At 41.0% G+C, this 15,934-nt stretch overlaps 2 protein-coding genes across 3 annotated transcripts in view; both read right to left on the bottom strand.

The window, feature by feature from the left end:
• Window positions 1-5,150: 5,150 nt before the first annotated feature.
• LOC309571375 (cell cycle control protein 50C-like) lies at window positions 5,151-13,178 on the bottom strand (the record flags this gene model as incomplete). Its single annotated transcript, XM_082278793.1, has 7 exons — window positions 5,151-5,341; window positions 6,131-6,340; window positions 7,332-7,469; window positions 9,313-9,403; window positions 10,786-10,887; window positions 12,026-12,136; window positions 12,966-13,178. The coding sequence occupies 7 exons, from the start codon at window positions 13,176-13,178 to the stop codon at window positions 5,151-5,153; spliced, it is 1,056 nt and encodes a 351-aa protein (XP_082134919.1).
• Window positions 13,179-14,352: 1,174 nt separating this feature from the next.
• Window positions 14,353-15,934, bottom strand: part of CMSS1 (cms1 ribosomal small subunit homolog) — a 33,352-nt gene continuing 31,770 nt past the window's right edge. For both annotated transcript variants that reach the window (XM_082278577.1, XM_082278576.1), the window contains exon 10: window positions 14,353-14,590. In XM_082278577.1, the coding sequence (XP_082134703.1) occupies window positions 14,507-14,590 (84 nt within the window). In that variant the 3' untranslated portion in view covers window positions 14,353-14,506. The remainder of the gene's footprint in view (window positions 14,591-15,934) is intronic.

Raw genomic sequence — 15,934 nt, 5'->3', positions numbered from 1 at the left:
CCTGAATGGCTAACCAGAGGGTATTTTGGTATCTTCACCTATGACAATTACTATTTGATGTCATCTAAATACTGCCTCTACTTGCACTGGCAAAAAAAAAGGAGAAAACCTTTCCCATTCATTCATAAATGTGAGCAAAAGCAAAACAAGCCCCACACTTCCCCTGCCTGGCTGCCATAACCTGAAGAAAAAGCAGAACCCAAAGAGAACAAAAATGCTCCACAATCCCTCTTTTGGAAACAAGAGACCACCAACTTGAAGGCAGTTGCCTAAGGCACTTCCAGCTCATAACAAAATTATTCTTGGAATTGTAGGGAGTAATGCAATTACAAAGAACCCAGTCAAAACACTCGCTCAAAACCTGTGCACTGTAGTTCAGACTGCACTAAAAACCAAGAAACTTTTTAGCGTAACTTGGCTGCTGCTCAAAATCATATGGACTTTCCAGATCACATGTCAGGATATACCATCATCTTGAGCAGCTCAGACAAATTTCTTTGCCTCCACACCCAAGAGTAGGAAAAATACTTCTTCCCCTTCTGCCATTCCCCTCATTTTGTGGTTACAGGTTTTTCTCAAATCAGCTGTTTCAAACCCTGCTGCTCTCAGTGAGGATGACAGCACCTTCTTGTGTGACCGGCAAATGCTCTCTTCTCTCTTAGATCTAACTCAAATCCAAATTGCTGTGCAACCTCTCTTTACATTGTCAAAGCTCACAAAGCCCTCCCTTCCCTGAACTGCCATCTTTGACTTCACTCTTGTATGAGTTTCATTTCGCAGAGGAAGGAGAGGAAGCTTTTACACTGCAGTGCATCACTAAAACACATCATCCAAACACATTAATATTGACAATCTGCATGTAACACAGCTGTTAATATAAAACAGATGCAGCATGTAACTAGCTTTTCCAGATTCTATAGGTCTGTGATCATGCTAATCAGTTTCACATGAAGGACTCAGCCCTTTATTTTTAGAGGAAAGCAAATGTGTGTGATTAGAAACAGAAAAACCAACCATGGCAGAAAAATACTGGGCATATATTCATGAGACCGTAAAGCCTGAAAAAGACTTGGAAAAATTCTCTAACTGAAGTTCTTCTGAAATATCCTGATTAATTCAGAGGGTACCAGAAAGATATTAGGCATATTTAAAGCTGGGCTAAGATGAAATATGAGATTTTGGGTTTATAAAAATGTCTCTCTTTCTAGATATAGAGTTATATCCATTAATGAAATTTAATCCCAAAAGGAGCTGGCAACCAAAACCACTACAACAGTTTTTGACATTAAAATATAGATGTCTCCTATACCTCCCTGGAATTTAGAAATGAGATTTAAATTGCAGGTAGGTTTTTCATAATAATGGGATCTTGTTCCCTCCAGATATTTTTGCCACTGTTAAAAACTGAAGAACCCCAGAAGATGCTCCCACGTGTAACTGCCATCTTCAAAATCATAAACAAACCCCAGAAACATATATCTCATTTGACTTATCTATTTTAGACCACTTTTACTGTATGAATTTAGATTACATCTGTTAACAGGAATCCTTTGTCCAGTTTTCCATTTACTAAATATCCACTCCCCCAAAGAAAAAAACTTAACAACTAAATATCCTCTTTTATTTATCTGTTCTAGGAAAAAAGATAGGGAAAATAAAAAAATCACTTTCTAGTACTTTCAGCATCTATGACATCATTAATTTCAGTTCACAAACCTAAACCCCATTTCTGGCATGAGTCTCTTTTGTTGAGAGTGAAGAAAATTGCAACATTTCATTTAGCTCAAAGGGACTGAAAATGCAGCAATGATGCAAGATGAGGCTTTAAGCAGTAGTAACAAAGGAACTGACAATTTAATAATTATGATATGCCAGGACATTACAAATAATGGCAATTAGTCTTTTATGGCTTAATGTTGTAGCCCACACGGTGGTGCTGTTGACTACAGAATTTTCAGGTATAACTCAATGTCATTCAGCAATCCTAAACCCAGACGTCTTTGCACTGAGTTGTCAAGGCTACATATGTCAATCTCTCTGAGATAAGAGCTCACTATTGGTGAAAGTATGTTTGATAGATAAGCTAATTAAAATTCTATTTTGGGAAGTTTTACCAAGGCACTTTTAAAAAAAAAAATTCCTTTTTACTCAAGGCACATAACCTTAATTCATCAAATCAAATGCACAAGGCAAAAGCAGGATAAATCAGACACAATACTGGTTGTAACACTCCAGGTATTCTGAAAGGAATTTGTACCTCAGGAAAAGTGTAACATCTCTGGTTCCTTCATACCTCTGCCCTCCAAACCTCAGTGTTACCTTCCCTGATCCAGCTGTCCTAATGATCTCCTACTAGCCAGAATAAATGAATTCCAAATCCTGCTATATTTGCCTGGACTCATGCCTCCTGCTGCTACCAGCAGCTGACAAAAGGGGACAATCCCCTGGGACACGGCACAACGAGGAGCAGTTAATGATGGCTTTTACCATCTTTCTGTTAGGTTAGGCCAGTCCTTCAGCCCAGCCTCTCACTTCTGTTCCAGCTCCTGCATGAAAGGGAATAAGGCAGCAGCAGCATAAAAATATTCAACAAACATTTCATGTAGATAGAGAAGTATTCTCAGTGTGGGCACTGAGGAACACACCTGCAAAGCTTTCTTGAAAAGGTGTAATTGTGCCAGCTCTGGCACAGAGGGCAGACCCACAGCGTGGCTGCAGCCCTGGCACAAAAGGCAACGTAAGGAGGTTGTTAACACTTATTTTCCACCCTTTTGAACAAGGCAGAATCCATCTGCTGGGAGTAATTAATCAAAGCTACCATTCCCATTGCTCTGGTCTGGGCAGCACCATCCTGAACCAGACAGACACTGCAGAGCTTCTCAGAGCTAACAACAGAAATGGTTGGAGCTGAAGCAGCAGCTTTCAAGGACACTGTTCAGAGGGTACCAGAAAGAAGTAAGGCATGTTTAAAGCTGTGGTAAGATGAAAAATGAGATTTTGAGTTTATAAACAAAGACTTAGACAACTTCTGGAAAAACAGAAAGACTTGTTTGAAGACAGGTCTTCCCTATGGAGGGGTTTGAAGACAATCTACATTTCAAGAGAAGAGGTTCTTGCAAAAAACTCTGGGAGATAATGGGCAAACACTACTTGCCGGGCTGTGTTTTCTATAGAGCTTTTTCTTCCTGGTAGACACTGACTCACTGAAATACATACCTCATTATTCAGTCTCCTTTTACTAACTCTTTTACCAGATACTTCATGAAGAAATAAAATCAGTGACAGTTGCATCGTGACTTAACCACCCCTATCATTTCTCAAAAGTCAGTTTCTCAGATGATTAAAAAAACCCACATAAAAAAGAAAGAGAAAGAGAAAAATAAAGAAGTTCCTATGGTCTGTTAGGAGCCAGAAAACATAAGTTCAGCTTTGTCAGGAAATCCCACAGAGAGCAGCATGGGATCACATTTTCAAAAGGACTTAAAAGGTTTAGGAGAATGTCTCACTGTTAAAAGTGATTTAGATTAATGAGCTTAAGCATTGTTGAATGCACTGCTTCATGCTCTGTCTTGTCCAGCCCAGAGAGGGGTGGGGTTCTTCCACAGCTCCTGACAGATCCAGGTGCAAGGGCTGAAATCCAGGAACCCTGTTTCTACAGCTTCTGGATGGAGGTGACAGGCCCGGAGCCAGAAGAGCAGAGGGGACAGGCACCTTTCCCAGTCAGCACAAAGCATTGGTGGAGCAGGACTGTTCTCCCAGGCCGGGCTGGGAACTAGAGCAGCTCCCCTTCTGCTGCTCATGGCTCAGCTACGAAGCAGAGCTTCAGGGAAACTGCACCTTCTGAGGCTGCAAACCCCTTCACCAGGGGCCAGCTGTCACAGGTCACCAGATCCCCAGCCCCAGACACTCTCAAAAGCAGATGCAGGTGCCTTGACAGTGGCACGCAGCCGCCCTGTGCCACATCCCTCTCTCCTGCTCCAGTCTGTGATTTGTTTCTTGTTCTAGTGAGTGAGAAGGTTTTTTAGGAGAGAGAGAGGCAAGGCACATAAAATACTTATGAAAGGAATTTAAGTGCTTTATTCCAGTTGCACTTTACAACAGAAAAATGATTTTTAAAAATTCGCAGCTACCATGGTATGCTTGACCTAAATTCTTCAGTGCTGTTCCTTCATTTTGTGAGACTAGAAATAAGTCCTAAATGTGTAAAATTCTGAACATGAAAATTGGTGAACCTATTCATGAGCTGCAGCGTTTGCTTTAAATTAAGTTGACAGATTTTCTGGTGCTTTATTTTTTATTGACAGTAAGTTACCATTCTGTGTCATGTAAGAATTTGTGAACTTTCATGTGGAAGGGTAGGGTAGGTAGGAGTGCAATTTTGGCCAATAGTTATATTAGGTAGATGTTTCTGCTAAATATTTTACATTAAAGGAACTTTTAATTTAACATACCTATTAAACCATTTAAAAAATGTAAATCAGTGATTGGATGCCCTCCAGCTCTCAGTAGCTAGATAAATACAATAAATTTGGTCTAAACAAATTCCAACCTCCTAATAAATGCCCTGTATTCAATTACAAATCAGGTTTCAAACTGGAGTGAATACACTCATGTAAATTGGTTGCTTTTTCAGCACATCTGAAAAAGATGTATCAAACCCAAACCAAGCCATTTAGCACATGTATGTGGCCCACAAGCAGATTTTAGCAATCAGTTCTACCTGCTCAAGTTCTTTGTTGGATCAGGACCTCCCTTCTTACCCATCCAAAGCTCCATTTCAGTTAAGAGAAATGTCTGAATTATGGGCCAAGAAAGAAATTAATATGGACCCTGACTTCTGGCCAGACGTTGGTACCACATAATTTCTTTGCCATTGCAATTCTAATCCGCTGTGCTATCTGCTGTTTGAAGCTCACCTCACTACAAGTTTCCTAGGAAACAAATTTAGGCTCACACGTGCATTAACAAGAATGACACCTCAGGTAAGTTTGGTTTCAGATGATGGAGTAGCTTTCCCCCTCAGTGTGCTTACGTTCACCAAACCTGACACTGAAAATGGTCCAGAGCTCAGGGGAAAGAGTGAAAGGTCTGTGCTGCACCTTCTTTGTTCACTGCACACTTTTGTCTTTGTTCAGAAAGGCAGGTGAATCTTATTGTTTCTGAAAGTATGTTTTCTTTTTCCTGAGCTTTAAGTGGATGCCAGTTATGACAAAACCTGTCAGGATTGCTGCTGTGCCAGAAACCAGGTAGGCAATTCCCAGGAATGGGTTACTTCCTCCGCTCCACACCACAGTTGAAAGAATCACATGCTTCCTCCCCTTGAACCTGGTAACAGGGAAATCTGAGAGAAGGATGTTAAGATTTCACTAACAAAGTGTACATTATTTCCAGGAGAAGAGAAAGTAGTGGTTAAATGCTCAAGAAGCTTTCCAAGGCATAAAGAGTTTTGAGGTCTGCCTTTGCTGCCAAAACCCCTTTAACTGACTGGTGATGTCTCTGCTATTCTGGATCCAAAAACCCAGCTGGTTTTTCGGTGGTGGTAAGCAGCTGGTGGTAAGAAACCCAGTGATTTTAGATACAGTCTTCATGTGCACATGGAAATACTTTCTTTCTTTAAACATTGTAAATTTCAGATTCATAATTTATAGAACTGCTACTGCATTAATTTGCTATGAAAGCTCAGTTGAAAATGGGCCTTTTGGGAAGCTTATTGTGACACTCCACATAGCTTCTGTGAGGATAAGCGCTCACCTCTACCCAATATGTTGTACCCAGAATGTTATATGAGTTTACCTTTCATCTCTCCCATGGAAGCTTTCAGAATAGAACCATGACACAACATTTAAAACCACAGCTCTTTCAGCTGAGAAAGAGAAATTTATGGCCATGTTGACATAACTCCTGCTGACAAAAGGAGTGCTTTAGTCAGCAGAGTTCCCACTGTTGGGTGTGAGGGGCAGTGGCACCAGCACAAAAGCTCCTGTCAGTCAGGCCATGGCCCAAATCCGTCAGAGGGCTCTGCTGACACAGGGGTGTTCTGTGCAGTTTCTTTGTCAGCTGACCATACAAGTCCTATTCACTTCCACCTCAGTGTAACTCTCTAACAGTCCTAGGGAATCTGAAAGGATACTGTAGGAAATATGGAAGGTGTAATTCCCTGCTGGCAGGCCCTCTGCGAACTGCTGTATCCGCCTGACACGACGGTAGAGATTCCTGAACGTAGCGAAGGCCGACACTCGCATCCAGATAATGAAGTCATCGTTCACATAACCATTGTTCCTCTCATCATTCTCATCTAACAGATACACTGGTTTCTGCCAGTAAGGAGGTCTTGCTGTCCCTGGTGACAAAGAGACAAAGCAGGAAAGACATACTGTCAGTAAAAACAATGGCTGCTGAAATTCTGGGCCTCACACAACCAAAACAGAATACGAGAGATAGAAGAGACACAAGACACTGTTCAAAATGATTATGGCAGATAACAGCATCTCCAAGCATGCCTACTCACCTCGAACACAAATTAATGGTTTAACAGTACCCAGGGGCTGCTACACATTAGACCCTTCAAGCACAAGAAAAACAAAGTGACTTGCACAAATGAATATACTGTTTATTCTGGATTCTTGCCTCTTCAGCAAGCAACATGTTCTCTGTAACGAAGAGCTTGCCTTCATTTTTATACATTAATATATTCCTGTACAACCAGAAAGGCACCTTTTTGCAGTCTAATGGCACAGCCCATGACATCTAGAATCTGTCCCATGAAAACTACTTAGATAATTAACTCTTGCATATTGCATCCAGCACAGCACCGCCCTGATCCAGAACGGGCAGCTTTTAGCCCCACTTCAATAGGTATCACCATAACCAGGAAACAGCCCTAGGAAACAAGTCTGAAAGAACTAGTGACAAAGGCAGCCTCTTGTGTCTCACAGCTGCCCAAGAATCTGCAAAGGCATGAAGGAAAGATGGGACGTGCGATTCTCCTTCACAGATGTTGCCAACAGGAAAAAAAAAGTGCAACTGCATCCTTGCTTTCTCTGGACAGATAAAACATTACAAGAAATTATATAGAAGGATGTTGATGTGGGCTAACTTCAGTCTTCCAAAAACATCTTCTCTCAATTTCTACAGTCACTGATTAAAAAAGTAAAAAGGTGATATTTTGGCTAAATGTGACTTCTGCTCTCAGTCACCCTCTAAAGCTGCTTCTTCAACCTGCTTTGGAAGGTATTTCTCCCAAAGGTGATTTTTCTCAGAGTGGGGGACACATGAAGGGGAAGATAGGGAAGCCATTGAAAAATAAGGAACACCAGCAGAACCATTCTTACCTGCAAATGCAGAGGAGAGATTGTATGATTCAGGATTGCGAAATTTCACATTTTTATCTGTCCACCAACTGTTTCCAGTCTTCAGCAGTGGCACTCGAATCACAGATGAGTTACGATTGTAGAAAAGATCAATAGTATCTGCAGGGAAAACAATAAGCAACATCTGTGAGCAGAAGACAGTCAGTCAAATTGGCAGCATGACTAACAGAAAAATGGTACGTCGAAGCATCTTTCAAGTGGATAGGAAACCAGAACATCCTGGGAAAGGTTTCATCATGTGTATGGAGCACTGCACATTTCATGAGAAGAATTAAGGTACCAGTCTTAGAACTTCTGAAATTTCAAAGACTGAACATTTCCTACCAATCCCTGTGTACGCTGTGCATGTTCCTCATGTCCATCAGCTCCTGTGGGACTAACTTCTTTGCAGATCACTTTTTGAGCTCTCTAACTAGTTACGGAAGTTACTGTCCTAGTTAGTTTTCCCTAGAATTTCTTTGACAGATGTCCTAAAACTTTGCTACACATGATGTCTTTTCAGGGACTAGGGTAGAGGTAAAAGCACAATCAAGGGAATCCAGTCCTTTGGAGAAAATTTTGCTTTAATTTTATGCCAATTAGAGCTTGCCTACCAACTTCAACACAAACACTTTCTTCAATCAATAACCATTTAGTTAAAATTGTGCTTAACCATGTCATTCAGTTTCAGTGGGTGAAGAGCACTTGTTTTTATCCATTATATTTTCCTACACAGATTAGTTTAACAGAAACATGATAGGTCTCATTAACATCTCTGTAAACCCCATGGCAGCCAATGGGATGATGGGCAGGGATAATCAGATGATACAGATGGGGAGGGGTTGCCTTTTAGGAGATGTGAAAAGCACAACTCAGCTGCATGAGCATCAATGAAAACATACTTTTTTTCCCCCCTCCTGCTACAAAAGCTGTGCTCAGACAGCTCCTTAAAGCTCAGACACACTCTTCTGGGCAAGTGATCATTCTGTGGCCCACCACATCCCCATCTATTTGTCACCATTCATTCACAGGAGTTGCAATGCTCTGAGCTCTGCCTGCTTAGTTGCTTGTCTTGACTCTCCCTCACATGCTCCAGAACAGTGTGGGCTGCCCACAGCTGGGCTCTGCTGGCCTAGGTCTGGGGAGAACCCAGTAAATCACACTTCCAGGTGGGTGCACAGGTACATGAAAATCAAATGGATCTAGAAGTTACTGAACACAACTGGCCTTCACAAGTCCCCTGGTGTGGGTGGCTCAGCTGCTTGGAAAGAGCTGCTGCCTTCCCAAAACCTGCTGCATGGAACAGGTTAGAATAAGGGTGGGAGTGAGAAGCAGCAGAGATTGGAAGACAAAAAAGATGAGGTAGGGGAGAAAAGTCTGTACAGGTTTTTTTGTTGGTTTTCCTTCCAAAGATATATTCTGAAATCTCCCAAGTGTACTCATAAGCAGATTATGGCCACTAGATTACTACAAAGATCAAACCCAGGATCAAATTAAGACTATGCATGCTTCCAGCATTCTAAGAACAAAAATGAAACCACGTAGATCCAAAGGTCCAAAACAATGTGGAGAACATGGAGAATCCCTCCTTCTAAGCACATGATTGTGGGAAGGCAGAACCTGGGCTCTCCCATCACTGTACAAGAATGTACTTTTAAGCAAGGAAGTACACTAAATCCCTTGTATCCTCATTCCCTATTTCAAGAGGGCCTAAATTCCTCACTCCTGCTGTACACTCACGTGGAAGGGGGCCTTAGAAAATGAAAAATCTCCCTCAGCTTCCAAACTAGGGCCAAGTTACTAAACAGTAGGAAGCAGAGCCCCAAATTCACTAGAGTAGCACCACCAAACAAAGCCTTTTGTGGGAGAAAGAGACCTTGCAATACCAGGACTCCCTGGACTGGGGCAAGGGAATAGTTTCAAGAGGGAATCAGTGAGGTGGGAGAGGAAGGTGCCCACGTACCATTGAACATGCTGTTGGCAATGGCCCCGCACGGCGCCATGGGGGTCCCATTTCTATAGGTGCTGAAGGGCGCGCAGTAGCTCCTCTGGATCTGCATTCAAGGTCACACAACAGTCAGGCACAGAGCCAGGGTTTGGTTTTAATTTGCTGGTGTCCTCCCATGCCTTCTTCTGAAAAGCCATCGAATAATTAAGTCTCCAGTAGCTTTTGGTCACATTAGAGAGACATCCAAATGAATGGGTCTGTAGTTCAGGAACACCTTCCGTATCTAGGTATGGAAACTTAAGGTCTTCACCAAATTCTGCTGCTGACTTGCAAGCTCTAGGCTACAAAAACAGGTTTGGGGATCTGCTATTGTAAAATGGCTACAACTGAAAATGTTCCAGTGAAGCCTTGGCTTACGCTAGAGCATCTTATTTTTCCTTCTTTTTAATTCTGACCTGGGCTGCATTACTGCTGGAGATGTAGCCGGCCACATTACTGCAGTTGAACGTGGGCAAATCTTGATATACAAAGACACAGAATGAAAAACAAAAGTCCACCTCATCTTTATCACATCTTTCCTGTCCCAGTTTATAAGAAACTATAAATCTTCAGGTTTAAACACAGAAACATTTTCAAGTAACTCCAATGAGCTGTGTATCTGATTGGCATAAAAGCCAAAAGCAGCTGCACCTGGATGCAAACAAACAAGCTGACAAGACACCTGGAGAGTTGTAAGAAGCACTTTATAGAAATGAGGAACATGTCTGGAGAGTTGTAAGAAGCATTTTATAGAAACAACAGATTAGCATGGCACAACCATCATAGGTACAGAAAGGACATGTGGACTGTGCGTATATTGAGAAATGCTACTTTTAAGCTACAGAAAATATGCTTTAGATTTGTAAGTAAAAAAACCTGAATGCTGTGATTACATTCTCCAGTTTCCTTCTGCAGGTCTGCTGCAGGTGATGCTGTCTACCTCCCTTTTTAGACCTCTAAATTGCATACTTAGAAAGCTACGTGATCATTTATTTCAGAACAAACCTTTTCCTGCTCCTTGTCTGCTACCAAAGCCAGATGGCAAAATGAAAGACTTGGAATAACTTAATTCCCTAGCCCTATAATAAAAACACAGTTTAAAACACTTCTGGCTAAAAAGATTGACAACACAAGAAGAAAAAGCTTTCTGTGTATTTATTTGAAAAGACAATGTATTTTTAATCAGCACTGCAAGGTGCAGGTTTGAGAACTGCAACACTGGACTGACATCTTTTATTTATCCCCCTCAACCTTCCTCTCTTACTAACTTATTAGACATAATGGCCCTAGCAAGCATAAAAGCTGGGACCAAACACTGCAAATCTGTACTTTATTATTCCCTAGAGCCACCTAAACACACTTATGGTTCTGCCTAGTTAGCTCTCCATATGGTCAAAGGCACACCTGCTGGAACTGCTGCTGATCTCACAACGTAAAAAGAAAACTTACATTCACATTTCGGCCCAACAGTTGTGCGTCACTTCTTGATCTCACGTATCGACGGTGGTTTTGATAGAAGTTTTGCAGACCATAGTACATAAAAACATCACCCTAGAATTCATGGATAAATCCCTTCAATAAGGAGAGATCATGAAGGCAATGAGAAATCCTATTACTTGCTAAAAAAGAGGGAAGGGGAGTACTGAACTCGTATTAAAATGTCGGTAACTCCACCCTAAGCAATTCAGCAGGAACGGGCTAGAATCTAGTCTTTAACTGTAAGCTTTTATGTTTTGGCACAAAATTAAACATAATTTAAATCACCAAACAAAACCTAAAATAAAAATGCCTGACAATTATTTTACTCAAGATGGCATGGCTGGCCATGAACTTGCAATGACTGTGAATAATTTTGTAGAGACAGACACCCATTTTCCATAAAAGAAGGTGCACAAAACCCTTCACATTAAAAGAAGAATGCTAGGCAGGCAACTCAAGCATGAAAGGTAATTATGCAACTATAAAAAACCCATTACTCAGTTAATTAACTTTTCATCTCAAACATCACTGTAATCTGAAGAATTACAAAGTATTTTAACAGCCTCCTCCATACTGAAGAATCCTGAAGTAACTTTAAATTGCACTGTGATTTTAAGGGATCATTTATTCAGTACTAAGTATAAGATCTCTTTGGCAGAACATGAAGCATTTTAACAGTCTCAAAAACATGACCTGGTAGTTTAAGACAGGAAATGAAGGATACTTTTTCCAAAAGAAAACTTCAGAATCACATTCTAGACTTGAATTATTTCAAGGACCTTGGGGATTAGCAGCACAACCCTTGTAAAAATGACTACAGGGGTTTACTTATGTAAAGTGGTCAGAGCTTCAGATTTTCTTCTCACTTGAGAGCTTAGCAGGGCAGCAACAACCAACCCCAGGCCAAGGGCAAGGGTTTGCCACTGACTCAGAGAGAGATACAGAGAGAAGTCACCTCCACAGTCAAACACCATTCCCTCCACCCCCATGTTCTCCTTGGACATCTCCCAACCAAGAAGCCTGGTCTTGTTTATAGACACCAAAATGAAACAACAAAAGCAAAAGTGTAAAATTTTGAGCATTACATGTTTTGAAACATACAAAGCAAATTTAATCAGGAGCTCTACAGAACAGAATTAGTGTCTTTTATAATTCACGGATATAAGTAACAGGTGGTACTAAGCAACTTGAGTTGGTTTCTTGCACTCACCAATATATCTTCCTTTAGTGTGAAATTAACAGAACAGTGGCATTCCTTATTCCAATTAGAGGAATTTTCACGGAGCTTTGAACAATCTGAGCATTTATCTGAATAATCTATCTGTCAGAGAAGTGAACAAGGAAATACACTGTAATAAGGGACATGCTCATAGGAAAAGGTTAGTGTTTTGGCTCCAAGACTTCTCAGAGCAGTTCTCTTCTAAGTGACTCTGGACTGCCAAAAGCATTGTTGAAAATGAAGAGGCAGAGAGTCAAGACTTGGCCTCAGTGAACAACCACGACATTTATCCCTAGTTTAAAGCTGGTTTAGAGCCTTTCAATGACTGTTGCAGAACTTGCACATCTGCTCCTTGGTAAAGGAGTGCTGAGTGAAGAATACTCCTGCACCTTGGACTGGCTGACCAAGCAACGCTTGACATATCCCCACATGCATCATGGCCCACCCCTGCTGAACAGCCCGGGTGCAGCGCTGAGTGTTGGCTCCTAACAGGAATCTATTCACAACACCACAGGTCTGAATCACCTTGTCTGCAGGAGGGATTTAAACATTAGGGCTCCCTGTATTTCAAGACTTTGCCCCAGCAAATATGTATGTTCTTCTAGTACCAAACACTCTCAGAGGGATTTGCTTATTTCCCTTCAAAACACTAGAAAATAATGACAGCATTTTGGTATTACCAGCCAGTGGCAGTAATTATCACTCATATTTCAGATATTACCACCCAGGTAATCACCCAGTGCTCTGATTTTATTAATGACTGACTGCCTCTGAAGATTTTCACAGCAATACCAGCTGCTGGACACATGTCCAAGGCACGAAGCCATTGCTATCACCTTTATTCAGAAGCAAAAACTTAATGCCCTTTCCCTCCAAACCTAGCCTGGTTTCCTCTTTACAGAATATCAAAGAACAGCACCCCCAAACCAACCTGGATTTCTCTGACGCTGTTTGCAGACAGGACAAGGCAGACTCCCACACTGAGGCAGAATGCCCCTATCAGAAAGAAGCTGGAGAGCACAGATGCAATGGTGAGCTGGGGCTTCCAAGCTGGCAGCCTCTGCTGTTTGAATGCACTGTTATCCGGACATCTGGAAGGAGGTGCTGCTCCTTCTTGGGGAGGAAAACTTGTCTTGCCTTTCATTTTCTTCTTGGTGAGAGAAAGGAGTAATATCCTTGTGCTGGATAGTGTTTCAGCTGAGATACTGTCTTTATTGTTGGGAGACTATTGTTTGTTCTAGCCTGCATTATGGTGAGGAATTACTTATTAACTAGATCTCTCTCTTCCTTGCTTTCTGTATTTGTGCCTGGATCTCCATGATCAGTTTGTACCAATCAAATGATTGTGTACTTTGATCAGGGTGTCCAGTTCATTCCTCCTTGAAAAGCTTAGATATATTTTTCCTTCCCCACAACTCAGTGGGATTTTTTATGTCTTACTCATTTCCAGGGATACTGTCAGCTATACTGGAATTTCTGTGTAATATCAGATGCATTGTTACCTCTCCCTTCACTTCCATAGCTGCCCAGCTAACAGGCATGGCATACAATGAAAGGAGTTCTACTCCAGTTGTGCTGAATTCCACTGGGGAGGACTGCAGGTGCTCAGACAGCACTGGACAGAAAACATTGCTTTGGAAGACTGAATCAAATTTCTTAACCTGTTACATTCATTGCTATTGACTGAGATGTGATTAAAGGTTGTAAAAAGGTTGTGTGCTCTTTATCACAGAAGGACAACTCATTTTTAAAATATGCAGTTTGGATCAATGGCTTTCCAAGATACCGATGATTTCCTCGTCTCTATTCATCTTGTTCTCTGAAAAAGAATCCATCCATTCCCTACTGTCCACAATGACAAAAGAATCACCCAGAGATCACCCCCTTTTAAATTAAATGGACAAACATAAGAATACTTTTTGCACTCTTCAACAGTTTAACCAAAATAAAGTCCCAGTATAATATACAGATAATTTATCATGTAAAAGCAAAAAAATAGCATTTGGCCAGCTCTAGAACAGATAGGTGAAAAATACCTTCTTGACCTATTACTGAAATTCACACAACTTTTTCAAAGACCCCCCAAGGGCAAGAACTAGATTATCACTCTCATGAGAGAAACACGTCTCATTTGGGACAGCACAGGGAGGGAACAGAAAATTGAGTTGTGAAAAGTCTTTCACACCCATGTTTGCTCATCTTCAAAGTGTTACTAGTGACATATAGTGGTGACATATAGTAGTAAATCTAGCAGGTGAAAGCAGTGTAACTCTAATTTCAGTATGACATTGTTCCTGAAATAAAAATAATACTAGAACTACAAACAAAGCTTCTGGGTTTTTATTAAAAGAAAACTCAGAAAAAGTTGCAATGTGCATTCTGTATTGAGAGACCTCTGAAAAGTCAAAATTCAGTTGCAGACAGGATAATAGTAAAATGCAGCTGCAAATTACTTCCTTGTTGGTAAACTCATTAAAAGAGTCCCAGCTTCACAGATCCGTCTCTGCACAGCTTTATAATACTCTTCTCCAGTAGGTCAATTGTTTCTCTCTTTATCTGAAGAAAACAAAAATCAAAGAAAGAATAAAAGGTTATGATAATGACACCATTATTTATTTACTTAGGCACCTTACTATAGGACTAGAAATTAGGGTTTCCTATACAAGGTCCTCTAGAATGTTTCCATTTTTTGAAACCCCCAGAATTTGCCCTGCAGTCCTGAAGTCCCATTTAGTCCCATGGCTACAGAAAGGTTGTCATTGGCAAAGAGTTGATAAAGCATGCCACAGCCCATCCTGGGCTACAGAATCCCCACAGGACTTTCCAGAGTAACCATTGGCATAAAGTAGATCAAGGGCAGTACAACGGGCACAGCCATGTCTGTGTCTGAGACACCTGAATGAAAATGAGCATGAAGGTCAGGTCTGCCTGTGCTGCATACAAAGTACTTTGGTTTATGACACTGATATGGCTGTAGCTTATGCCTTATCTAAAGATAAAACAAATGTATTACAGAGTAAATATTGACTACATATTTCAGAGGGAACACAAGATTCTTTATCATCATGGTTAGTCCAGAGTTTCCTTATAGCTCCCTCTTACCACTTACAAATAACTTGTTTGCAGGTTTTCTCTCAGGATTATATCCTTCTGTGCCTCCACTTTGCAGAGGAATAAATGATGTAAGAAAGCCTGGCCAGCCTCAGTTTCACACTGGATGTGCTACATGAAGGTGAAAACAGTTGTCTTTCTATCACAAGTCCATTTCTCACAAACCTTTTTATTTTGATGAAGTCTGAAACTTAAACTTTCCATATTTTCAAATTTACTGAAGGCTTGGTGTGTGTACTGTTTGCAGACAACACAGTATTGGGCTTTGTTGAAAAAAAAATCACTTGAATCTTACAAACAAGTACTTTGAGGAGCTGAGACAGCTCTGTATTGCCATCAAGCTCTGTACAAAAAGCTTTCAAAGCAGGAAGCTTGTCCTTTGGTCAGATCAGAAAGTATACAATCCATTTTTATTTAGACCTTTATGCTTTACTACAACTCCGGTGTGCCAAGACAAAGTCTGATAAACCCATTCATTCCTCCTCAGGTTTCTTTGGGAGCTTTCTTTTCATCTCCTTCTCTCTCCATTGCTTGGGATGAATGAAGTGGGAGACAGAAACAGAGAATGAAAATACCCAACAGCATTAACTAATGAGATGTTGAGGCAGCTGACAGAGCAGTGGATCAGGACACCATCCATTGTGTGGATATGATGGGATACAGAACTGTTATGTGGGAAGATCCACCATTTTTAAAATTCATATATTTATCAGAATATACCACTGTGTACATAATTCTCCACTGAACATCAGGTGACTACAAAAACAGCAAGGACAATGGACATGTGCT

Source organism: Coloeus monedula (genome assembly GCF_965178545.1).
Source record: "Coloeus monedula genome assembly, chromosome: 3".
NCBI classification, from domain to species: domain Eukaryota; kingdom Metazoa; phylum Chordata; class Aves; order Passeriformes; family Corvidae; genus Coloeus; species Coloeus monedula.
This window is presented reverse-complemented; position numbering and strand designations above follow the sequence as displayed.